The sequence below is a fragment of the Dasypus novemcinctus genome, chromosome 3 (genome assembly GCF_030445035.2).
Source record: "Dasypus novemcinctus isolate mDasNov1 chromosome 3, mDasNov1.1.hap2, whole genome shotgun sequence".
NCBI classification, from domain to species: domain Eukaryota; kingdom Metazoa; phylum Chordata; class Mammalia; order Cingulata; family Dasypodidae; genus Dasypus; species Dasypus novemcinctus.
In genome coordinates, this window is record NC_080675.1 from 111,073,833 (window position 1) to 111,100,954 (window position 27,122).

At 37.7% G+C, this 27,122-nt stretch overlaps 1 protein-coding gene across 4 annotated transcripts in view; it reads left to right on the forward strand.

The window, feature by feature from the left end:
• EIF2AK4 (eukaryotic translation initiation factor 2 alpha kinase 4) overlaps positions 1-27,122 on the forward strand; it is a 118,855-nt gene that overhangs the window by 18,368 nt on the left and 73,365 nt on the right. For all 4 annotated transcript variants that reach the window (XR_011648407.1, XM_058293900.2, XM_058293899.2 and 1 more), the window contains exons 3-9: positions 2,421-2,523; positions 13,003-13,155; positions 14,917-14,997; positions 16,130-16,278; positions 21,279-21,394; positions 24,511-24,668; positions 25,793-26,328. Coding sequence is in view for 3 of the 4 variants with exons in the window: in XM_058293900.2 (XP_058149883.1) it covers positions 2,421-2,523; positions 13,003-13,155; positions 14,917-14,997; positions 16,130-16,278; positions 21,279-21,394; positions 24,511-24,668; positions 25,793-26,328 (1,296 nt within the window). In the remaining variant the exon portion in view is untranslated. The remainder of the gene's footprint in view (positions 1-2,420; positions 2,524-13,002; positions 13,156-14,916; positions 14,998-16,129; positions 16,279-21,278; positions 21,395-24,510; positions 24,669-25,792; positions 26,329-27,122) is intronic.

Below are 27,122 nucleotides of genomic sequence, written 5' to 3' on the forward strand. Positions count from 1 at the left end.
CCAAAACTGTATCTAGAGTATATATAGTAGGTATAGAAAAGTTAGGTAATGAATTTAAGGCTGTATATATTTATGAAGGAAAAGACAGTGCCTTAAGAACTCAAAATGTTTATTCTTTTGGAAATATCAAAATGAAGAAAAACTTTTATATATAAGTGCTAAAATGTTCATTGTAGCATTCTTATGAAAGTAAAAAATTGCAGGCAGTCTAATGTCAGACACTAGAACAGGGTTTCTCAACCTTTGGCTCTACTGACATGTTAGGCTGGAAAATTCTTTGTTTGGGGACTTATCCTTGTGTCTTATAGTATGTTTAGCAGTATTCCTCACCTCTGCCCACTAAATGTCAGGAGCACCCTCCTCACCAACTTGTGACAACCAAAAATGTCTCCAGACATTGCCAGATGTCTCCTAAGGGATAAAATCATCCCTGGTTGAGAACCACTGCACTAGAAAACTATTCAGGTAAATCTTGATGTGTCCACTTAGCAAAGATACTGTGGAATAATTCTTAAGAACAACATGGAAATACTAAAAATTAGAAAATAAAAATTATATCAACTATATAAAATTTTGAATTAATGTGGTAAGGACATTAATTTGCCAGAACACTGGAAAATTAGGGAAAATGTTTCATTAATTAGTATTATATATGAGATTTTCACCATTCTGTTAATATTGTTATATAATATTTATTTAATTTTTAAAAAATAAGTATGGAAGACTTGACTTAGAGGAACATTCCTGAACCTTTTGAAATCATATTGTGTAGGAAAACTTTCTTTTTCTGTAAATGGTCCTGGGTTAGATGGGCCATATGAGGACTCAGGACTGTATAGTATTTTTATTATTGTTTTCTAATATAAGCTACTTTCTCAGATTTCTATCTATCCAAGTAGATAATGATTATAATAATCTATCACACCAAAATATTGGGAGAATACATAGAGTAGGTGAATAGGCTTTGCTAACTTAAAGTACCATGTATTACTCAGGAATACTTGGTAGGACGTGTTGACTCAGCTACACTTACAGTAAAATTAAATAAAGTCTTTTTCATGTCCGTGAGTTGTTATTGGTTTGGAGTAGAAAGTAACCTGAGGAAGCAGATGTAGTTCAAGGGTTGAGCGCCTACTTTGCATGTACAGGGTCCCGTGTTTGATCCCTGGTACCTCCTAAAAAAACAAACAAACAAGCTCTCTTTGGGGAGTGGGTGTAGCTCAGTGGTTGAGTACCTGCCCCATGTACGAGGAGGTCCTGGGTTCAATTCCTGATACCTCCAAAAGAAAAAGAAAAAAAGAAAGTAACCTGAGCTTTCCTTTGATAGAAAATGTTGACTCTTAGAGAAGTTCTTTAGGGATAAAGAGGAATATGAATTAGGCAAACTTGGAATAGTCAGTTTGTAGAGTAGGTGACTAGATCTATACATGAGTGAGTGAACATTTCCACCTTGTTTCCAATCACAGAAGAGTGACTTGCAGGTTGTGGGACTACTGGGTGGATCACTGTGGTGCCATCTTGCCTGGTTCTTCTACTTTATGCTGGAGCACACAAGCAAGTACAGAGCACTTGGACTCTTCCCAGTGAGCAGTAAGAGCCAGAGCATGTTGGGTGTAAGCCAGCATCAAGAATTACCACAGGGGAAACGGACTTGGCCCAGTGGTTAGGGCATCCGTCTACCACATGGGAGGTCCTCAGTTCAAATCCCGGGCCTCCTTGACCCGTGTGGAGCTGGCCCATGCGCAGTGCTGATGTGCGCAAGGAGTGCCGTGCCACGCAGGGGTGTCCCAGCGCAAGGAGTGCGTGCCATAAGGAGAGCCGCCCAGCGCGAAAGAGAGTGCAACCTGCCCAGGAATGGCACCACCCACACTTCCGTGCCGCTGACGACAACAGAAGCGGACAAAGAAACGAGACGCAGCAAATAGACACAAAGAACAGACAACCCGGGGGTGGGGGGGGGATTAAATAAATAAATAAATCTTTAAAAAAAAAATAAAGTACCACAGAGTGGGGTGTAAGAGCTGGAACATTGCTTTTTTTAAAGAAGAAACACAAAGGTGGGGGGTCTAGGGCAACCCAAAGGCAGTAAATAATAATTGATGTCAGGAACATGGAAACTTTTAATCAGATTATAAAACTGAAATCAGAAAGAGAAGTCTGACAGCCCAGACTGAAGCTTTTGACCAACACACTTCCTCCACACAGGGTGCCAGTGACCCCACACCAAGCACTGTGTCAATTGGAGTTGCTGGGATATAGTTGAAATCCTTTTGAGATTAAGGGAACTGTTGCTGGTGGCACCGAGGGGTTCACATATGAGGCCCCTATGAAATCCCCAGGACTGTTTAGAACCTAGCAAATGTTTATGTGAACACACTGTGCTTTCTGGAGTGACTCCCTTTTTGCCCTTTCTTTTCCAGAGTCCCTGAAATAGAGTTAAAGAATGCCAAAGGTCTATCAAATGAAAGTGTTAATTTGTTAAAATCGCGCCTAGAAGAGCTGGCCAAAAAACATTGTGGGGAGGTAAGATTTGTTAAACTATATAAAAGAAGGCAATAAAAATCTCATTGTGTTCACCAGCATTTACTTTTCTGCCCTTTCTTTGGTTTAAAGGCTTTTTCAATATACCTCAATCCAATTTGGGCTAGAATGTTTTGTTTTTATTGGTAGCTATGAAGGGGAACATTGTAATTTGTATTTCTTTAATTTACAGTGTTTATGAGTTACAAATTGTAGAGTGTGTGTAGGTGGCACTAATGGTGCTTAAGCATTTTTCTGAAAGCAATTGATGTGAATGTGGCCATAGTTTTTTCACACTTTGGGCCTGCTATCATGACTTGATCTTGACTTAAATCTGTGTGTTGGGAAAGTCTAACAGATGGGTAATTTCTAACCAAACTTGGCCACCGCTCCCCTTTTTTTAATTAGAATGTACTGTTTTCCTTCTCGACAATTGGCAACATACTCTACTCCAATGTCCCTTCAGTACCTGAGTACTTTATTCAGTACTAAATTCTCCTGTAACCCTCTGAGCATTGGGGAGCACACGCATTCTCCCTCCAATGGCAACGCTCTCTGGAAGGCAGCAAAACTTGGTGGCTTCTGAGGGCAGATGACTACTGTGGATTCCTTAGCCATACTTTTTCCCTTTGAATATAATCCATCTTTTCCTCACTTTTGTGTAAAATCTTTGTGTTTTTGCCTAGGCAGCTTGTGCTTAATTATTCCATCATGTCAAAACTGAGAAGCATTAAGTAAGGACTAGCCCTAGCCCACCATCCCCATTTTGGACCTCTGCTGAAGAGAAGTCCTATAAAATGAACAGACTGTTCTTTACGTGCATTCTGTAACATAGTGAGTCATAATGTGATCTGCATGGTGCCTTTGGCTGTAAAAATTATATCCACTTCAGTTGTTATTTCCAAGGACTTTAGTGATTGATGAGTACAACCTGGTAAAAAAAACACTAGGCCTTTGGAATGATTTCTAGTGTCAGAGTACACTAATGTGTAGCTGAAAATATTATAGAATTATATTGAAAATTCAATACAGAAATCCTCTGGCTTCTTGGATTCATAATTTGTGATTTTTTAAAAATTGTTTTGCTTTAAAACTTTTTATTTTGAGGTAATAATAGATTCACATACAGTCGTAAGAAATAATACACAGAGATCCCTGTACCATTTATCCAGTTTGCCACAATGATACTATCTTGCAAAACTGTAGTTCATATCATAGCTAGGATATTGCCATTGCTATAGTCAAGATACAGAACATTTGTGTCACCACAAGGATCCCCCAGGTTGCTCTTTTCTAGCCACATCCTCCCACCCTTACCCTGCCTTTCACACCTGGCAAACACTAGTCTGTTCTCCATTTCTATAATTTTGACATTTCAAGAATGTTTGTATAAATGGAATCATATAGTATGTAACCTTTTGGAATTGGCTTTTTTCAATCAACGTAATTCTCTTGAAATTCATCTAGGTGGCTACATATATCAGTAGGGTTTTTTTGTTTTTGTTTTTTATTGTTGAATAGTATTTCATGGTGTGGATTACTACCATTTATTTAACCATTCACCCTTTGAAAGACATCTCGGTTGTTTCTAGTCTGGGACTATTACAAACAAAGGTGTTATTTTGTATGAACATAAGTTTTCCTTTCTCTTGGTTAAATGCCCAGGAGTACAATTGTGGGTGGTACGTTAGCTGCCTAGTTTTTTGTTATGTGTTTTTTTTTTTTTCAGGAAGCTGCCGAACAATTTTTCAGAATGGCTGTACCATTTTAATCCATGAGGCAGTGGGCAAGTGATCCAGTTTTTCCACATCCTTGCCAGCATTTAATATTCTCACAATTTTAAATTTTATTTTTATCTTTTTAAATAATAGACTTTAATTTTTAGAACACTTTTAGATTTTCAGAAAAATTGAGCAAATAATTCAGTTTCCCATACCCTCCACACACTTTTGTGTGTTAATGTTACACATTAATGAACCAATATGAATACATTATTATTAACTAAATCCATAACATACATTCAGGGGTTCACTGTGTTGTACAGTTCTGTGGGTTCCAAAAATTCCTTGTATATCACCTTTTCATCCTTCTTCCCAAATTCCTTGTAACTACTGATCTTTTTACCTTCATATTTTTGCCTTTTCAAACTGTTACAGCTAGAATCCTATGTATATAGCTTTCAGACTGGGCTATTTGACTTAGCGATATCCATTTAAGATTCCTTCATGTCTTTTTGTGGCTTGAGAGCTCATTTCTTTATTTTATTTTTTAATTTGTATTTTGAAATCATTTCAAATTTTAGGGCAGCTGCAAAAATAATGTAAAAGCCATACAAAGATCTCCAACATATCCCCACTCAGGTGCTCATTTTGCCACATTTGCTGTAATGTTGTATCTGTCCAGTCCTCTCTCCATCCACCTATCTAGCTACTTACCTGTTGTATAAACATTTGACAGTAAGTTATATACATAATGCTCCTTGAACACTTAGTTCTTCCATGTACATTTTCCTACGAACAAGGATATTCACTTATGTAACCACCTTAAATACAGTTACCAAGTTCAAGAAATTTAACATTCATATAAAGCTTACAGTCTGTATTCCAATTTTTCAATATGTCTCAATGATATCCTTTTGAATATACTCTCCTCCATTATTTGTTCCACTCCTGGATCATATATTACATTTAATTGTCATTGTCTCTTTAGTTTCTCCTTTGTGAAAACATTTTTACAACATAAACTTTCCCATTTCAGCCACTCCCAAGTGTACAATTGGTGGGATAAATCACTTTCACAGTGTTGTGCTACCCTCACCACTATCCATTACCCAAACTTTTCCAATACTCGAAAGAGAAACCCTGAAACCATTATGAATTAACTGCCCCCATTCCCTCCACCCCTGTCCTGGTAACTTGTACAATATTTCCTATATCTATGTATTTGCGTATTCTAGCTCTTTCATATAAGTGGAATCATACAATATCTGTCCCTTTGTATCTGGCTTATGTCACTTAACATGATGTCTTCAGGGTTCATCCGTGTAATATCATGTATCAGAATGTCATTCCTTTTTGAGGCTGAAGTATATTCCATTATGTGTGTGTATGTGTGTGATATAATATATATATATATATATATATATATTATGTACACCACATTTCATTTATCCATTCACTGGTTGATGGACACTTAGTTTGCGTCCATCTTTTGGCTATTGTGAATAATGCTGCTATGAACATTGATGTACAAATATTGTCTGAGTAACTGTTTTCTGTTCTTTGGAATTTTATACCTAGAAGTGGAATTGCCAGGTCATGTGAGTTATATGTTTAGCTTTTTGAGGAACTGCCAAACTGTTTTCCATAGCAGTTGTAGTTTTACATTCCCACAAACAATGTGCTAGAGTAAGGTTCCTGTTTCTTTGTATCCTCACCAATACTTGTTTTTTTTTTCCAAATAGTAGCCATTCTAGGGGGTGTGAGTGGTATCTCATTGTGATTTTAATTTTCATTTCCCTAATGGCTAATAATATTGAGCATATTTTCACGTACTTATTGGCCATATGTATATCTTCTTTGGAGAAAGTCTATTCAAGTCCTTTGCCTTTTTTTTTTTAAGGTACCATGGCCTCATATGTTAGAAGCCAGCCTTAACCACTGAGCCCCATTGGCTCCCCTAAGTTGGTTTTTTCATTTGTTTGCTTGTTGTTTGTTTTTGTTGTTTTTGTTTGTTTGTTTTAGGAGATACTGGGAACAGAACCTGGGACCTCCTGTGTGGGCAGCAGGCTCTCAACTGCTTGAGCCACATCTGCTCCCTCCTTTGCCCATTTTTAATTGGGTTGTTTGTCATTGAGTTGTAGGAGTTCATAATTTATTCTAGATATTAAACCCTTATCAGATAAATGTCTTCTAAGTATTTTCTCCCATTGAAGCACAAAGTTTTACATTTTGATGAAGTCTGATTATTTTTTCTTTTGTTGCTCATGCTTATGATATAAATTCTAAGAATCCATTGTCTAACAGAATGTTTTGAAAAAACTTGCCTATGTTTTCTTCTAAGAGTTTTATAATTTTGGTTCCTATATTAAGATATTTGACCCATTTTAAGTTCAATTTTGTATATTCTGTGAGATAAGAGTCCAAATTCATTCTTGTACATGTGGCTGTCCTGCACTGTTTGTTTAAAAGTCTGTTCTTTCCCCATTGAATGATCTTGTTGAAAATCATTTGATCATAGATGTATGGGTATACATCTGGACTCTCAATTCTATTCCATTGATCTATTTTTGTGCATGTACCACATTATCTTGATTACCTACACTTTGTAGTAAGTTTCTTTTTTTAAGGAAGCTGCCTTTTTTTTTTAAGATTTATTTATTTTATTTCTCTACCCGCCCGCCCCCCTAGTTGTCTGTTCTCTGTGTCTATTTGCTGTATGTTCTTCTTTATCCACTTCTGTTGTTGTCAGTGACACAGGAATCTGTGTTTCTTTTTGTTGCGTCATCTTGTGTCAGCTCTCAGTGTGTGTGGCGCCATTCCTGGGCAGGCTGAACTTTCTTTTGTGCTGGGTGGCTCTCCTTATGGGGTGCACTCCTTGCGCGTGGGGCTCCCCTACGCGGGGACACCCCTGTGTGGCATGGCACTCCTTGCGCGCATCAGCACTGCGCATGGGCCAGCTGCACACGGGTCAAGGAGACCCGGGGTTTGAACTGCGGACCTCCCATGTGATAGACGGATGCCCTAACCACTCGGCCAAGTCCACTTCCCTGTAGTAAGTTTTGAAATTGGAAAGTATGAGTCATCCTACTTGGTTCTTTTTAAGATTGTTTCAGCTATTCAAGGTCCCTTGCAATTCCAAATAAATTTTAGAATCAGCTTGTTATTTCTACAAAGAAGTCAGCTGGGATTCTGATAGGGCTTGTGTTGAATCTGTAGATCATTTTGGGGAGTATTGCCATCTAGATGTTGGACTTCTCATCTATGAACATGATGTTTTATCAATTATTTAGATCTTTTAAAATTTCTTTCAACAATGTTTTATAGTTTTCAGAGTATAAGTTTTGCATTTCTTTTGTTAAATTTATTCCTAAGTATTTTATTCTTTAGATTCCATTGTAAATGGGACTGTTTTCTTAACGTCATTTTTGGATACCTTAAAATTTTTTTAGCTGTTTTAATAGATGTATACAATGATATCTCATTTTAGTTTTAATTTGCATTTTCCTAATGGCTAGTAATGCTGGACATCTTCTCATGTCCTCACGTCCTCATTTGCCATTCATATATCATCTTTGGCAAAATGTTACTTCATGTCTTTTGCCTAATTTATTTTTTCTTCTTTTTTTTTTTTGAGGTACTGGGGATTGATCTGGTACCTTGCATGTTGGAAACTGGTGCTTAACCACTAAGCCAATAGGCTCTTCTGAGTTGTTTTTTTCGTTTGTTTGCTTGTTGTTTGCCTTTTGTTTGTTTGTTTTTAGGAGGCACTGGGAACCAAACCTGGGACCTCCCATGTGGGATGCAGGTGCTCAATGGCTTGAGCCATATCTGCTATCATAATTGAATCGTTTGCTTTTATACTTGTTGAGTCTTGAGAATTCTTTATATGTTCTAGAAGCTAGTCCAAAGACGTGAATTAAAATAAAAACTTGGAACAATATAGTTGAAAAGAAGAATAAATTATATGGGAAACTCTTATGTTTTTTGTTTTTTTATGTTTTTTAATGTAACATTCCTTGTGATCTATTAATTTTAAAAAATTAAAAAAAAATAAAGTGGGAGAAGTCAGCATAAACAATATCAAGACTTAAACAGCTGCAGTAATCTAGACTGTGGTGTTGACTAAGGGATAGACACATAGATTAATGTAACAATACAGGGAACCCAGAAATAAACCTATACAAGCATAATTTAGGAAAACCAAGGAGAAGGAAAATCTATTGTAATTACTGATATTTTTTTGCTTATTATGTCCTCCTTTCTTCCCTCCCTTCCTTCCTAATACTCCAAGGCTTCTTATTTTATCGTTTCCTTTCTGTTTAGAAAACTTCCTTCAGCCATTCTTTTGGAGTAGGTCTGCTGGAAATAAATTACCTTAGTTTTCCTTTTTCTGAGAAGTCTTAATAACCTCTTCATTCCCAAAGGATATTTTCAGTGAGTATAGAATTCTGAGTTGACAGTTCTTTACTTTTATCACTTGAAAAATGTTATGCCACTTCCTTCTGGCCTACATGGTTTCTGATGAGAAATCTGCTGTCATTTGGATTGTTTTTCTTCCGCTATAGAATAGGTGTCAATGCTCTCTTGCTACTTACAAGAGTTTTGTTTTGTCTTTGGTTTTCAGAAGTTTGACTATGATGTATCTTCATGGGAATTTCTTTGGGATTATCCTGTTCGGATTCACTAACCTTCTTGAATCTGTAGATTTATGTCTTGTGCCAAATTTGGAAGGTTTTCAACCATTATTCCTTTGAATACTTTTTAGCCCCATTCTTTTCCTCCTCTCTTTTTGGGATTGCAATGACAGAGTATTACATCTTTTGTTATAATCCCAGGAGTCCCTGAGGCACTGTTCTTTTTTTTTTTTCCGTCTATTTTCTTTCTGTTTTTTAGATTATGTAATTTCTATTTCTCCATATTCAGGTGTACAAATTCTTCCTGTTCTTTTCATTCTACTGTTGAGCCCAACCAGTAAGTTTTTTTATTTGTTATTTTTCAGGTATTAAATTTCCATTTCATTCTTCTTTACGTCACCCATATCTTTGCTGAGACTTTCCAGGGTTTTGCTCAGATTTTCACCTTTTCATTTGTTTCAAGGATGTTTGTAATTGCTTATTAAAGCATTTTTTGGATGGCAGCTTTAAAATCTTTGTCAGATAATTCTAACATACGTTTCATCTCATTGCTGCCATCTGTCGATTGTCTTTTTTCATTCAGTTTGAAATTTTCTTGTCCATGGTCTGACAAGTGATTTCTTTTATTAGAAACTAGACTTATTGGGCATTATGTTATAAGACTCTGCATTCTATTTATATCTTCTGTTTTAATGGGCTTCCTGTGATACAATCTGGCAGAGGAAAGGGGCACACCACTCATTACTGCAAATTTATAAGTCCAGGTTCTCCAGTCGGTCTCCTTGACTCTTGAGGGGAGGGGTGAGACCTGTGGTTACTTCAGGGGGTGGGGGAGGAATTTCAGCTCCCCACTAGGCCTTCAGTGATCCCCTCTGACTCAGAGGGTTAGAAGTGCCTTGTTCCTGTTCCCTACATGACCTCTACTGACCCTGGGGAAAGGTTGATAGCCTTGTACGGCTAATCTGAGGTAAGAGTTGCTTCACTAGGCCTACTCTGACACTTTCCCACTGGGGAGGGGAGGGGTCTCTTGTTCCTGCCAGTTGAAGTACAAGTCCAGGCTCCCCATGGGCCTCTGCTTTCACCTGGGGAGAGGGGGACATTGTTTCTGCCTGGAGGGCCTGAAAGCCCTGCCTCTCTTGTTGGCCTTCTCTGACACCGCTCTGGAGATTGAAAGTAGTGTGGGTAGGGGGCGCCCTGGGAGTTGGCTTATTAGAGCCTGATGAGGGTGGAGGCCTGAGTTCTCCGCTTGGCCTCTGCTGGCAGGGGTGGGGTTAGGGTTACCAGTTTTTCTGTGATGTTTATCTGGAAGTTTCCGTCTTGCTAGGCTTCCCCTTTCCTGGGTCCTTTGACTAAAGAGAGCGGACTTTTCTGGGCACTTTTTGTTTGTTTGTTTGTTTGTTTGCACCTCTTTCTAAGTTGCTGGCTTCTTAAGCTCCTAGTCTGAAATATGTGCAAAATGTAAACCCAGATAACTATTGGGTCCCAGGATCACTCGCTGGCCTGCTCTCTTCTTTCTGCCTTTCAGAATCTTCTTTTATTTGTTTTATATATAATGTTCAGCGTTTTTAGTTGTACTCAGTAGGAATAGGAAAAATTACATCTACTTCATCTTCCTGGGAGTGGGAGTCCCAGTTTGTGATTTTTAATATTTATTGTGTTTCCAAAAACTTGTAAGACTCCCATACTATTCCTATCAATACTCTACAGCTGCTATTTGCAAAGGGAGCACATCTTGATTAAAAGGGATATAAAGTGTTGTTAAAGGCATACTAGTATCCAGTTGAGGTATCCACATGTAATGAAATTTGAAAGGGCATTAAACATGGGAATGTACCGTGCAGATCACTGTTCTTGTTTATCTAAAAACCTGTTTCTGTTCGCTCTGACTACTGGGAAGTCTAAAATATACATAATTTCTAGAGAAGTAGATTTATTTTTAAGTCAAATTGTATATAATTAGGTATTAAAATGTGGCTTAGGGATTCGATGAGGTATTGCAGTCACCAAGAAACAACTTTAAAATAATGAGTTATTTAATTATGTAAACGGGGATACTCAAAAGTAATTTATTATTGAATACTTCTTGCCTCTGAAATATTTTTATTCTATAAGTAGGCCTGTATTTTCCTGTAATATAAAAGTAAACATAGGTGTACTCCTCTAGACTCAGCCTCTTTTTTTTTAGTTAGTAAAGGCAAATTCATTTATTCTTTCATTAATTCATTTAACAAATATTTACTGTGTGTTTTCCACACAGTAGTCCTGGGAAAACTGCAGCAAACAAAACCATGCAAACCATGTCCTGAGGGAAACATACAGAAAGCAAGCAAATAACTTCATAACAACTCAGGGTGATAAGTCTACGAAGAAAAATTTGACTAAGGGGTTTAGAGAGTGATGGTGAGTGGGGCTCTTTTATGTAAGAAGGTCTGGAGAACCCCTAACAAATTGGTGATATGTGAGCAGAGGCCTGAGGGAAAGAAGGAAACGAACCATATAGATGCTGGAGAAGTCTCATATAGAAAAGCTAGTAAGTTAAATAGACTTGCAAAGGAAAAACTCTCCATCACTTGACTCCTGGATCCTTTATGATTTAGAAGTAGTTTCTCTTTGACATAAAAGAAAGTGCCTATTTTTCCCCCGCTTTCCTTAGAAAAGTTTTTCTTAGAAGATCTTGCCTCTTAGACTCTAGACTGAGTGTTTCTCAACTATAAATTGAAGTATATTCAGTAACTACCAAATCTTCTGATGTCACGAAAAATACATTAATTTCCCCCAACAATAGCTGTGGTTTCTATATATTTTATCCCCTGAGAGAAAGGTGGAACACCAAATTCACTAACTTCTTTGTTTTAGTGTACCTGAGTGCTATTATTGTTTATCCACCCCTAAGTGCCTTTTGAAACCATTTTAAACATATAGCTGAAATAAGAATGATTAAATTGCTTCATTATAATTGAAAAATCTCAATGTGGGGTTCCTTATCTACATAAGGAGCTTGGCACTCTTTGGGACTGAATTTATTAGTCAATGCGAGATCTCAGAAACCCTTTTTTTATTGATATACTAACCTAGGTATAATTTATGGGGTAGAGGAGAGTGACTTCCTATGTTCACATAAAGAATGTCCTTGCTGAAACCAGGGAGAGGGACAAAGAGGTGTAATACAGGGGCAATTTCAGGACTTGGAATTGTACTGAGTGACATTGCAACAACAGATACGGGTCATTATATATACGGCCATAACCTACAGAATTGAGTGGGAGAGAGTGTAAACTACAATGTGAACTGTAATCCATGAACAGTAGCAATGTTCCAAAATGTGTTCATCAATTGCAATGAATGTACCACAATAATGAAAGAAGTTGTTAGCGAGGGGAAGGGTGGGAGGTGTGGGGAGTGGGGCATATGGAAACGTCTTCTATTTTTTTATGTAACATTTATGTAATCTAAGTATCTGTTAAAAATAAATTTTGAAAATACACTGAAAGAAAAGAAGAATGTCTTGTGAGCGGGGCTCTGGCCCTACCTGAGAATGCTCCCCTAAATGCAAATGAAAGCCTTTCTAAGTATTGATTAACCTCCTGCTAGGCTATTATTAGCAGGTAGATAGGTGGTAAGACCTTTGAATATTTGCCTATGTACACTGACAGAATATTTTCAGTATGCCATGTGGATAGATGAAAGCTCCGATGTTAGCAAAGAGTGTTCTCTCTACAACGGTCATTATGTAGACAGTTTTTCTAAGTTGAGAGGTAGTTCTTATTTTAATCCAGATTTAGATAGTTCATCAGATTTGTATAGAAAAATACTATGTTGGGTTTATAACACAGAAAATACCAATAAATTGAATAGGTGTACAAAAGAAAAGTAACACATTTTATTTGTCTACTTAGTGATTTGTCTTGGATAGCAGCACAGTGAGATGAGCCATTTAAAAGCTTTTTCCTGCTGTGATTGCATCTCATACCTAATTCAGATCGTGTCATCTAAAAATGAATAACACCTCTCTAAGTGGTTTCTGACTGTTGTCATGTTTTTTCTGTAGCCACTCTCCTTTGATTATCAATCAAAGGTTGAAAATCATTATTTACTTGATTGTGGTTGATTTTGGTCTGCATGTTCAGGTGATGATATTTGAACTGGCTTACCACGTACAATCATTTCTCAGCGAACATAACAAGCCCCCTCCCAAGTCCTTTCATGAAGAAATGCTGGAAAGGCGGGCTCAGGAGGAGCAGCGGCGGCTGTTAGAGGCCAAGCGGAAAGAGGAGCAGGAGGTGAGATGCTGCTGGCCAGCCTGGAAGACTGCCAGCTTCTATGAGTTTTTATTCTCTCTCTGCATACCCTTAAATTTTTCTCAGTATTTGATTCAAGAAATGTGGATTTGTGTGAGAAGAGTCTTAAGAGTAACTGGAAAATAATTGAGTGGTTCCCTCTCAATAATCAGGGCCACTTAGTACCCTTGGTTCAAAACTTAAAATAAAAATAAAAAAAGAGGCAGTTAACCGGGCCTCCCGTGATCCTTCTGCACTTGTAAAGCTATTGGGGAACTCACTGAGTTTTCCTCTTCCCTGTGTGAAACAAATATCTCAAGCCCAAATGAATAGCAAAAGCCAGAGGTGGAACATTTTTATGTTCACTAACAATTTGTATTTTTTCTTTAATCTATTTGTGTGAAGATATAAGATCCTGTCTCATTTGTGGGAATATTTTTTGACTTTGTCTTTTCTCTTTATTTTTTTCTTGCCTCTACCAAACTCTGAATTGCTATTTAAAATATCTGAAAAGTCAAGCTCTCTTTGTCCCTTCCCTTCCTGTTCTTTTTTAAAAATGTGTTTTTCTCAGCCATTCTTACCCATTTATTCTTAGAGACAAACTGTAGTATTGCTTTCTCAAAATAAAACAAAATAAATTAACTGTTTAGGATTTGAATTGAAATTATGCTAAACTTCTATTTTTATTTGGAAAGAATCGATATTTTTATATATTAAACTCCCCATCCAGGGATGATTCTCCATTTATTTTTATCTCTTGATGAAGATTTCTAATTTTCTTCATGTAGATGTAACTATTTCTTACTGTTATTTCTAGGATTTCTTTTTCTTCCCCTTGCTTTTCTTAGGTTCTTATGCCTGGCTTTTATTTATTTATTTTTCTTTATTTTTCTGCTTCATCTTGTTCATCTTGTCCTGATGTTAACAATATCTCTTTGTGAGTGCCATTCATTCTGTTACTGCTTATCACCTATTTAATTGTGTAGCCTGATTATCATTTAGCATTTAAGATTCTTTGTTGTTGTCATTGTTTTAGTAAGACACATGTTTCGTGACTATTTAACCAAAAGTCTTGTTTTGGTGTACTTCTTTATCTGTAAACTTGGGGTAAGTTTTTACATTTTGTAGTATTACTGTTAAGAGTTTTTGGTGCTCTTAATAGTTTTTTTCATTGCAGTCTGGGCTTTTAGGGAGCTAATTGAAACAGTCCTTTTCCCACCTAAATTCAGAATGAATTAAGCAATAGATAAATGAGTCAAGTGGATGAAGCTCAAAATACCACTTTTAATACTGAGAAAGGTGGCTTAGGAATGCATGTGGAGGTCTATGGCGTGAAGGCCCGGTGCCTGTGCCCTGGCCACCCCTACTGCAGACCCAGTGCTGAGGACAGTCTCACCCTCCTCCAGTGAGTCAGCCCCTGACCCCCTGGCAGAGAGCAGCCACAAGTGTGTGTTCTCTGTAGACAAGCAAATACCAAAGAGGAGAAGCTAAGTCAAGTCTTCTCAAGCTAAGTGAAAGCCTCTCTCGGACGTATGGAGGGTGGTGATTAAATGCCTCTCCCAGCAGTCTTCAAACCCATCTAAGTAGAAATGCCCATTGCATAATAATTCTGATAAAATAATCTCATTGCAGTTTGTATTACAGTTTCATATATTGAGGTTTTTTAGGAAAGAGGGGCTTGAATTTTTGAAATTCACAACATTTTCTGTGGTTCCAGAATTTACATGTTATATGGATTTTTGATGATAGTGTGATTTATTTCAGCAACGTGAAATCCTTCATGAGATTCAGAGAAGGAAAGAAGAGATAAAAGAAGAGAAGAAAAGGAAAGAAATGGCTAAGCAGGTATTCTAGCATTAATTCTACCAAGATTTACTAAAGTAGTTTACATTTTACTAAACAAAAAACGTTATTTCTTTTAATGACATTTTTCCCTTCCATGTTACTCTCAGTAGCAAAGCTTAAAATGAAGCACTATAAAACCAAAAATAATCATTGCAAATCTTAGATTCCCCAAATAGGTAGCAAAATTTGGAGTTGTATGCACATGACTTTGTGTAACTACAATAAGTCAAAGGAAAGAAGAGGTTAGGTAAGAGATTGAAGCTTTAATAATTAGCTTAGACTAGAATTTTTAATACTTGGAAGATAAAACTATTTGTTCATATCTAAGAGTGAATGAAAACAATATGCTTCGAGATTTCATTCAGTGATAGAGAAGAATGATTCAACAGAGCGGATTTTAAAGGCAATGGTAAAAAGGATAAAATACCTTTTCCTTTACCTTTCCTGAATCCAACTCAGTCAAAACTACATATTTGGAGAAATCCAGAGAAGTTTTTTACTTATTGTTTTTTGTAGGATTATAGAATTTAACTTAAGGGAAACTATGAGGTGTAGCAAAATGAGGCACCGGCATATGCAGAAGCAATACCTGACTGAAAGCTTTGGCTTTTTTACTGTCTAGTTCTGTGACCTGGGATGTGACACTCTCTGTGATTCATTTTCATCCCTTAAAATGGAACTAATAATGCCTTCCTTTGTGCCTCATGTAATTATTCCTATGATACTGCCTATATAAAAATACAGAGCCCTGTATAATGTAAGATGATTTTACTGTTTCTACCACCCCTCCTGTCTTAACATCTGCTCTGTGTTCCCCATCAATCACTCCTTATTCGCTTTGACTGGCCCTGTCTTCTATTCATGGCCTCTTGCTCTTCTTTCTCACTCATATTCCAAGATTCTAAGCCTTTGCATGTATAAAATTCACATTATCTTGTAACTGTAACCTGGACCTCCAACTGTGCTTCTTGAACGGGTACGTATTTTAACATTAACTTTTGAAAATTAAGTTCAACTCTGTTGTATTTGTAAACATTCAGCTTAATTTGCTGTCTATACTAAGATTATAATTACATACCATGACTGTCTTCAGTCTGTGACTTATGTCTAGCAAAGGTTTTGCTTTTTCTAGGAACGCTTGGAAATTGCTAGTTTATCAAACCAAGATCATACCTCTAAGAAAGACCCAGGAGTACATAGAACAGCTACCATTTTACATGGAGGTTCTCCGGACTTTATAGGAAATGGTAAACACCGGACAAACTCCTCAGGAAGAACTAAGTAAGTTCTTGGGATTTCTGATCTGGGAGGATGAAAGATGTAGAATTAAAACAACTTGTAGTGAAATTTGGTGGGTATTTCAGGTAGTAGTTTTAATAAGTTTTTAAAAACCTATATATTTTAATATATTAATTGTAGAAGACAAAATTTTCATTTAGCACTTTCCAAATATCTTTAATGAAACCAGACTTGCAGCTCGTTTGCTGTAGATAAACCTCTTTATAACAGCCTTTAACACTTCACAGTCATGTCTCCAGTAAGTTTGATCTGATTTTTAGTGATCTAACTACTCCGTAAGTGATTTTTAGAAAATTCTTTCATCTGAATAATGACCATCTAATCAAATTTTATACAACATGTCTTTTAACTCCTTAGGTTCCACCACAGATTTGGGGAATGGACCGAAATGGGCACAGGTGTAGGAATATCTTTATATGAGAACAGAAACCCACATTGCTGTCAGGGCTCCTCCAATGTTGCTAATGAGGGCACTCAGCTTCCCTGTCCTTGCAGGTGGGCTCCTGGGTTGTTCCCTGTCACCTGAGGTCACATGAAGGGCATTCCCACTTCCTCCATATCCTTTCCCACAAAAATTGAGACTCCCTACCCTATTTACTGTGGCCCCCTGTAGATAAGAAATAAATGTTTGTGCAGAACCCATTTATGAGTGGCAGGTTATTAAGTAACGTAGGTATTATAATTGAACTATGTGTTTAATTATTGAGTCTTATGAGACTCTAAGCAGCCCTTAAAACCAACCCTTACTTTGCTTCTATGAAAAGAAACAGGAGGTGGACTTGGCCCAATGGGTAGGGCGTCCGCCTACCACATGGGAGGTCCACAGTTCAAACCCCGGGCCTCCTTGACCCGTGTGGAGCTGGCCTATGCTCAGTGCTGATGTGCGCAAGGAGTGCCATGCCATGCAGGGGTGTCCCCCGCGTAGGGGAGCCCCACGTGCAAGGAGTGCACCCCGTAAGGAGAGCCGCCCAGCGCAAAAGAAAGTGCAGCCTGCCCAAGAATGGCGCCGCCCACATGGAGAGCTGACACAACAAGATGATGCAACAGAAAGAAACACAGATTCCCGGTGCGGCTGATAAGGATAGAAGTGGTCACAGAAGAACACACAATGAATGGGCATAACAGACAACTGGGGTGGGGGGAAGGGGAGAGAAAATTTTTAAAATTAAAAAAAAAAAACATTTTAGGAACCTTACTAAAGATTTATATGAACTTTTGGGATATCACTTGTCTATTAAAAAACAAGAAGAAGCATTTCGTTTTTTTCCTAAATATTTTTTTAAAATTCAGCTCAGAAAATTATTTTGCTATTGCTGCTTAGACACCTGCCATTAAGGTGAATTAAGTATTTTTGAATATTGTTCCTGGGAACAGTTTCTTGTTAAGGTTGTAACTCCTCCCACTTATTTCTGCAACTGTGCCAGAATATTAATGGACTTCCAGTAGGCAACATAGTTTGAAATTGTCTCTGCCTACCATATAGGAGGTCCACTGTTCAAACCAAGGGCATCCTGGCCCACGTGAGCTGGCCCATGCGCAACGCTGCCACACACAAGGAATGCCATGCCACACAGGGGTGTCCCCAGTATAGGGAAGCCCCATGCGCAAGGAGTGCGCCCTGCAAGGAGAGCTGCACCACACGAAAAACACACAACCCGGCCAGGAGTGGTGCCACATAAATGGAGGGCTGACGCAGCCAGAGGTTGCAACAAAAAGAGACACAGATTCCTGGTGCTGCCAAGAATGCAAGCAGACACAGAAGAACACACGGCGAATGGACTCAAGAGCAGACAATGGTGGGGGGAGGGAAATAAATAAAATAAATCTTTAAAAAAAAAAAAAAGCAAGCTTATTCAAAGGAGGAATGGAAATTCCCTCAACCGCCCATATACACATACCGACATTGATAAAACAACTTTTTATATAATGCCTGTAGAGTGGCATTTGTGTGTCTTGGATAGAACAACAAACACCTAAAGTATAAAGGTTGGGAAGATGGGAGCAGTCCTTAATACATCTCTAAACCTGGCGTCCTTCATTATTCTCCCTTTCTCTAATTGGTTCCATGGAGGCATAGACTGGTTCACCTCAAATTAAACAATACCAGGAATTCTTTTTAACTTAGTTTCAACCAAGCTACCCTGAGTTTCAAGTTGAGGAATCAAGAGCTAGAGTTTTCTGTGGTACCTTGGTGAATTAGGCAAGAAGGTGAGAATATCCTAGCCCCTGTATGTCTCAGGTATGAGAGTCCCTGTATCCATCCCATCCCAATTATCTATACCATTGGCCAGCCATGTTGGTGGAGCACTCTTTGGATGGTAGCACAGTTCTCAAGTACTCACTTGACAAATTGCCACCTTTCCCCTTGCCCACTTAGCTTTTTCATTGTCATCTTTTCTTCTTTTTTTCAGGTATCAAGGTCCCATACACCTAATGTAGTCTTCTAAATTTGATTTATGACTGTTCTTTATAAGACCTAGTTAATATTCAGTAATTTTGTTTCAAACATCCTCTATCCTCAGTAGGGTATATACTTACTATAAGCTACTTGGAAAAACTGATAACATGAGTATTGCTCCTAATTATATTGTAAACCCGCATGAACATTCCCCAATCCTAGAATAGATCATTTATGATGAAACCACAGTGTCCCTGCTTCTGAACAATGTATTGTATTTGTTTGTACTGGGATAGCTACTCCTATAGCTATGGGAGTTCAGAAGCTGTTCAACTTATGAACAGGTTCGGTTCCAAAAGCTTGTTCTAAACCCAGGTGTTGATAAATCCGAAGTAGATAGTATGAGCAACCAATATATACACATCTAGGTAAAATTATCTTTTGAGTGAAAATAATACACATTGTTGGCATTGAATTTTGCATCTTCATTACTTTTAAACTCTGTGCTTTTTGCTTTTTAATCCTTCAGAATTGTTCCTGCTGTGAAACTGTCTATCCTATGTGGCATATACCACATATATCATTTTCTTGCAACTTTTACTTAAAATTTTTCTCTACTTTTCCTTCTATCCTAATTATATATCTTTTCTTACTAGCACTCTTAACACTCTCACTGTATTTGCATTTATCTGTCATGATGGGGTTATTAGTATACCCAAGCACCTTAAAACCAAGCATTAACATACTGTAAACTAAAGAGCAAAATGACTTTTAGCATGTAGAGGTGCTTCTGGGTAATTTATATAAATAAGTCTAGCATATCATTTTAAACCATAGTTTACTTTTATCCTTTTCTTGATTATCATCTATGTGTCCCCTTAGTTGCACAAATAACTTTAGAAATAGAAATTTAAACAGGACCACCAAAGATTAGTTTTTCCCTAGTACTTATAATATGGGGACACATGTGATATGAGAATGAAATATTAGCAAACCCCATCATAGTAGATCCTGACAGGAGTGTGGATGGTCAAGGTTTGGGGAAGAGAAGATGGAGGGGTTTGGAAGTGAAGAGACTAGTTAATGACAGAGCATTACATATGTCCAAGAGGAAGTTGGTGATGCCCTGAATGAGGACAGGAGAAATGGAGAGGTAAGGATGGTACCTGGGGGATTTGTTAGATGCAGGAGATCAAGGAGCCCACCATGACTTGCAAGTTTTTGGCCAGTGAGACAGGGTGGATGACTATGCCACCGACCAATGTAAAAGAACTAAGGGAAAAAATCAGATTGAGAGTGGATGGGAAGGAAGTAGCAGTTTTATTGACATTGGAGTGTCAGGAGGAATTAATGAAAGGTGAGGAAGTAGAGACAGCAAGTATAGAGGTTTGAATATGAATATGAATATGAATATGAATATGAAGAACAAGAGGGGCTGGGTGGTACAGGATTGAGGGAAGGGTTTTGGGGAATGGGAGAGATTTATAGGCTGAGAGGAAAGAGCCAATGTAGAGGGACAGATGGAACATACAGGAGAGAGGGACTGAGAGACCATGATCCCAGAGGAGAAGTAGGGAATGGAACTGAGATCATGGTAGCTGACCTTCCTCAGAATCTGGGAGAAAGAAAGAATGGTGCAGATGCCAAGTAAGCTCTAAAGGTGGAACAATAGAAATTACAGGGCTTCATTCCTTGTTGCCTCATGTTCTCAATAAGTATAAGTCAAGATCATGCTTTAGAGTGAGAAGAGAGTTTTCTAGAGATCTGTGTAGCATTTCTTGTAAATATCCAGTGCTGATCATCAAGAGCTATATCCCTTACCTCTTCCCCACAACCCCTTCCCCCATTTATTAATTATTTTAGCATTATAATCTAGCTTCCCAGCTATTGCTCCCTCTCTAGAAAAAAAAGTGGGAAAATAAATGAAGTGGGGGGTTGGGTTGCAAGTATTTTGGAGAAGTTGTGGAGGGGAATGAGTAGGACTATCTACCAAAGACAATTAAAAGAATGAATGAGCATTCAATGGTCAAGGGCACAATTGGAAACCAGGACCATGTAGTGTCCCCATAGCCCCCTGTTTTGTAGCTTTCTCCAGAGATGCATGTTCATGGGAGTGAAGAGAAGTGGAATCAATGTGGAATTGAGCTAAATTATTGCTGTCCAATAGAACTTTCTGTGATGATGGAAATGTTTTATGTCTGTGCTTTCTAATACAGTAGCCACTACCCATTTCCGGCTATGGAATGCTTGAATTATGGCAACTGCAACTGAGGAACTGAAATTTTAATTTTATTTCATTTCAATTAATTTAAATTTCCATAGCCATGTGTGGCTATCAGCCACCATATTAGACAGCATAAATCTAGAGTTAAGGGTTTGTAGAATTCACATGGAGAATACCACAGTGGGGAGAGGGTGGGTAGGGATGTTGAACTCCTTTCCCATTAGCATTTCAATTCAATTCCTAGTACAGATGGATGTTAAACTGTGAATAGTTAATAAACAGGAGAAAATGGTGGGGCAAGGATTCCCCATATTAATCCTAAGTTAAAGAAAAAAATCATTGTCCAAATTTATTTTTAAGGCGAGAACGTCAGTATTCTATATGTAGTAGTGAAGATTCTCCCGGCTCTTGTGAAGTCCTGTACTTCAATATGGGTAGTCCTGATCAGCTCATGGTGCACAAAGGGAAATGTATTGGTAAGTAATTTAAATTATTCTAATGACAGAAGTTAATCATTAAGGTGCAGGATAGAATAAAGACTGTGACATCTAACCAGCAAAGTCCAAGGAAAACCCTCAAGGCAGGAGTGAGTCATGCTTGTTCCCATTCATTCCTGATGACCAGAAGAAAAAGTTATTAAGATTTCCCCATCTGTAATTTGGAAATAAATATATGTGCTCTTGGAAATATTGTTAGCATAGAGATGATTTTAAATTTGTCATCACTATAATTATCTTTGAAACAAAAAATGGTTATAATAGAAAACAGAATGTTGCATTATGTGTTTCTGCTATTGAAAAAATATGTTTTAGCAATATGATTTCTAAGGCCTGTCATCTTTAACAAACAAGCTTCATTTTCTTAAGTTGACGTTCATCTGCCTGGCTTTTTCCTGCTTGGCATGTTGCACCTGACCAGGAAAACGACCTTGTTTCCTAAATGTTTTATTTAGCAGTTTTCTCCGCCGATGACTATTTGGAGTGAAGGTGTTCAGCAATTCAGAATTTGAATTGCTTATATTAAAATTGGGCTTTCAGAATCTACTTCCTTTGCCCTAAACGAGCATCACCTTACATTAGCCATACAGATACAGCCACTCATTTTAGGGATTATTTGCAAATGCCAAATATGACAACTTTAATTTTCAATCTCATTACTGTTTTTTACCAGAGCTAAAAGCTGATCAAATTATCTAAATTGAATTATCTTTCTCTTGGCATCATGTTCCTTTCTCTTTAAGGAAGTACATGTAAATAGGTAAGCCTCCAGGGAGTGGCCAGCAGGTACAAGGATAAGAAACCAAATATCTGAATAGCCTATGAACTGGACACTTAACCATGGGTGGCCAAAAGTTGCTGGCCAGTTCAGGGTCCTGCACATGCAGAGAGCCTGCCATGTTCGGTACAGCATTTTTGGGCAGGTTTAAGACCTTGGTTGAGATAATTGGTTTTCGATCTGAAAACGTCCTTGACTCAGAGGCATTTCAGATTCATGGAATTAACCTAAAACTCACTATTGTGTAATAACCTGGTGAAATCAGGAAGGCAAATTAACCCACCTGTTTATCACCATGACTCTGTCTGTTATTCTCACCTATACTCATTAGACAGATTTTTTAATAAAATCACTGAGTTAGTTGTTTATTTGTTTTTTCAACAGTGGTTCTAGTTTTAAAAATATGCCCTAATTTTCTGTGAAATCATCTTATGAAAGATCAACTAATTAATTTTTGTTTTCCAGTTTAAAGTTACTATAACTAGAGAGAAAAAAAGAACTTATTTATGGGTGTAGATAGAACACTATAAAGATGGTCTTTATAAATGATCATTGTTAGCATATAGTAGAGGAGTTCTCTTGGTAACATTTTCCTTTAGCCTCATTGCAGTGTGTTCTTTTGTCTCTTTTATTATTCCCATCAAGCAAAAGTGAGAAGAAGAAAATGGCAATAATAAAGTGAAAGTATTTAAAAAACAAAACAAAGCAGCAATTATGAAATATCTACCTAGTCCCAACTGGGGAAATAGAGATTGCAAGAAACTGTACTGCATACTGCACAGATTTTATTAGGCTTTATGTGAATAACATCACAGTCCGTCCCATAAACATTTAATATCATGTGTCTCGAATGTGAGTCATTTAATCCCACTTGCCACAGGTAGCTTCCTTTGTTTGACAAATTTTCAAACATCAGGATTTTTCTTCCTTAGGCTAAAAATGTCAGGAGTTGGGGACCTCAGTAGTTTGAGCGCCTGTTCTATATGCAGGATCCCGGGTTCAATCTCCAGTATCTCCTAAAAAAATAAGATAAAATAAGAAAATGTTAGGAGTTATTTGTGACAAGTATAGCAGATCATTTTAATTAATATCTATAAATTATCAATATTTCTATGAAGTAGAAAATGCTTCTCAGGTAAAAATTTTACATTAGTTTAGCCATCTTTCTCCAAAATATTTTTGCTATGGGCACTTTGTCTTATATATACAGATTACTGTACTTTTCATTTTTCAAATGAAAAGAAATAATTATCAGTGTTTCTTTAAAAAATTTGTTTTCATTGTGAAGACATGGTGCATCATGGAAAAATGCTTATATGCTAAGAGCAGAATGTTACATATCAGTGGTTCTCAACCAGGGACTGTTTTGTCCCCTATGGGATATTTGGTGATGTCTGGGGACATTTTTGGGGGCCACGCCTGGAGTAGGGGTGGTCACGGTATCTGGTGGGAAGAGGCCAGGGGTGCTGCTAAACATCCTGCACTGTACAGGACCACCTCCTACGACAAGGAAGTATCTAGCCCAAAATGCCAGTGTGCTGAGGGTGAAAAACCTGCTATATATGCTATGATTTGGTAAAATGGGAAGGAGGGAAAAAGTAGGGGAACTACTGGAAAGATAAAACAAGATGGTGATATTGTGGGTATTTTTCTCCATTTTCCAGTATCTCATTAAATTTTCTATCATAGTGTCTAATGAAAATATGTACGTGTAAAAGAAAATTGTTAGTGTTGCCGAAGTTTAACTCTCCCTGGTACAAGTGGGAACCATATGCCTATCACTAAATAAATGTGTTTCTCTATCTAGTTTCAAATTTAAACTCCCATTTCCAGTTCATTCTCTTGAAACCACTGGCCAGTTTGTATTTACTGAGCATATGCAAATTTTATACTTAGAAAGCCTTTAATGTGTTTGAATTTCCAAATTACTGAAGCATGTTTTTACTGTACACAATAATCTCCATTGACAGAATAATCTAGATATAATGTTTTTTATATCCAGATTCTATCATTTTAGTTGATATTCAACTGTGTCGCACTGATCAGCACAGTCATCAGAAGTGAATTGGTTGTGAGAGTAACATCGTGAATAGTGACTAGTAGAATAAAACACTAGTCTCTTCATTTGGTCTGATTCTACAACCTCATTGTTGATTCTTGTCCCCTTGTAAAAAATAATACTTTAAGGCACAGGGTATATTGTTAAATATTAAAAATTGGTTACAAAGGAGCATATTTTTCATAGTTAGCACTTAGTACCCATTGTTAAACTCACTGCTTTAACTATGAGATTAATTAATTTTCTGTTACTGTGCAGACAGTGATGAACAGCTTGGAAAAGTCATCTATAATGCTTTGGAAACAGCTACTGGCAGCTTTGTCTTGTTGTATGAGTGGGTCCTTCAGTGGCAGAAAAAGATGGGCCCATTCCTTACTAGTCAAGAAAAAGAGAAAATTGACAAGTGCAGAAAGCAGGTAGGTATTACATGTGTCCGGGGTGACTGCCTGAACAACAGGAGCCTGAAGAGATGACAACAGAGCTCTGCAGGGAGTGGAGGAAACTCAAGCCTCCCACATGGGAGGTCTTGGGTTCAGTTCCTGGTGCCTCCTGAAAAGAAGTTGAGCACACAATGAACAGATACAAGAGCACGGACAGTGAGCGCAAACAGTGGGGCAGGGTGGGGAGGGAATAAATAAATTAAATAAATCTTTAAAAAAAAAAAGAGCTCTGTATTTGGTTAACATGCAGAGATTAGCTGGAGTGGTTTGAGATCGGTTTAGCCAGAGGGGACATTTGGAGTCCAGCCCCTTCTTTGGTTTTCTTAGCCCCTTGTTACCTCTGTCCAAACTTTCACAGCATGGCCAAAACTTTTGCAGCTTCTTCCTTCTTCAGCTCTTATTACGGCATTACAGACATCTCTGCAGCTGGGACAAAATAGTATTTTGTAATTGTGCTTTTTGCATTCATTTATATTTTCTCCATGCTTTGAATATTGTTTCAAAACTGAATTAGGAGGGACTAGAAAATTTTAAAGTTAATTTTTAACACTGAACTTAAGGAAAACATTTAATATTGCATATTGCAGTGTTAAGTAATAAAGAGATTATAAAACAGTAGTCAAGCATTGCATTTAGAAATATATGTATATTTCTGTACAGAAAAAAACTAAGTAAATACAATACAATTGTTGTCTTTGGATACTGGCAATATAGATAATTTGGGTTTTTTCTTTGTATTAGTACTTTAATAAAACGTTGACCACATATCTTTATTATCAGAAAAGGCTGTTTTAAAATTAATGTTTCATCTTCTTTCTGGTGGCCAAGTCTCAAAAGAAATTGTTTTCACAAGCTATTCACTAATTTTATAGTATTTCCAGACTAGATTTTGAGATAAGAAGTGGAGAATTAACTAAACTTTCCATATTTATGAACTGTTAGCTGCACCATATAGCTTAAGGGAAATTTCAATTCAGGACATATTCATTCTCCTTTTCTCTGAAAGTATATTTTCTGTCAAATACTTCACTTTGGAAATGAAACACCAGTTAATGCTGATCAGCCCAATATCATCTTGGTTTTTTTTTTGTCCTTTTCAGATTCAAGGGGCAGAAACGGAATTTAGTTCACTGGTGAAACTGAGTCATCCAAATGTAGTACGCTACTTTGCAATGAATCTCAAAGAGCAAGACGACTCCATAGTGGTAGACATTTTAGTGGAGCACGTCAGCGGGGTCTCCCTCACAACACACCTAAGCCACTCTGGCCCCATCCCTGTGCATCAGCTTCGCAGATATGCATCTCAGCTTTTGGCAGGCCTTGATTATTTGCACAGCAACTCTGTGGTACACAAGGTCCTGAGCGCATCAAACGTCTTGGTGGATGCAATGGGCAATATCAAGATTACAGACTACAGCATTTCCAAGCGCCTGGCAGACATTTGCAAGGAAGATGTTTTCGAGCAAACCCGAGTTCGTTTTAGTGACAGTGCCCTGCCTTATAAAACAGGGAAGAAAGGGGATGTTTGGCGTCTTGGCCTTCTGCTGCTCTCCCTCAGCCAAGGGCAAGAATGTGGAGAGTATCCTGTGACCATCCCTAGTGATTTACCAGCTGACTTTCAAGATTTTCTAAAGAAGTGAGTATCATTGAGATACTTCTGATTGCATTTTATTCCTGTACTTTTGATTGTGCTTGGGTGTGCTGAGCACCTAAGTGATGTGTAAACTGAAAAGCTGAGGAACAGGATTTGAGTTTTTGTTTCCCAATTCTTTCCCAACCACATATTTTCTGTTTTCTTTCTTACATTTATCATTCCTTCAACTCCAACATTCTCCTAAATTCGTTTGGACTTAATAATTGATTTTCAAATGAATTTGGGGAGATTGCCTGGTGTACTCTCAGAAGTCAAGGGGGATTGCTATGGCCGTTGCTATGCCTGGTTATCCCAAATGGAGGACCCTCAGTGCACCTTTGCTGCTGGTTCCTCTAGACTCAAAGACAAGGCCTCTATTTAGAAAATTGCTTTAGGAGTGCAATTCTGCCTCTCATGCTTCGTAACCATTCTCCTCCATTAGCAGTGTCTCCTTCAGCCAAGTTGTAAATGCAAATGACATCTTAACTCTAGTGCAGGGGTTCTTAACCAGGGGTTCATGGACCCCTTAGGGGCCTGTGGAAAGATTTCAGGAGGTCCTGAGATTGAACTGAAAATTCAAAAAAACACATTCTTACGGGGACGTGTTGGTGGCGGATGTGATATATTTATTAAATAATACACAATATAGTGTGGACTTAGTAGGGGGTCTGTTTTTTTTTGTCTGACTGGCAAAGGCGTCCATGGAACAAAGAGGGTTAAGAACCCCTGTTCTAAACCACCACACCATGGAGCCTAGAGTGCCTACAACTGAAAGCAGGAGGATTGCATCCAGTATC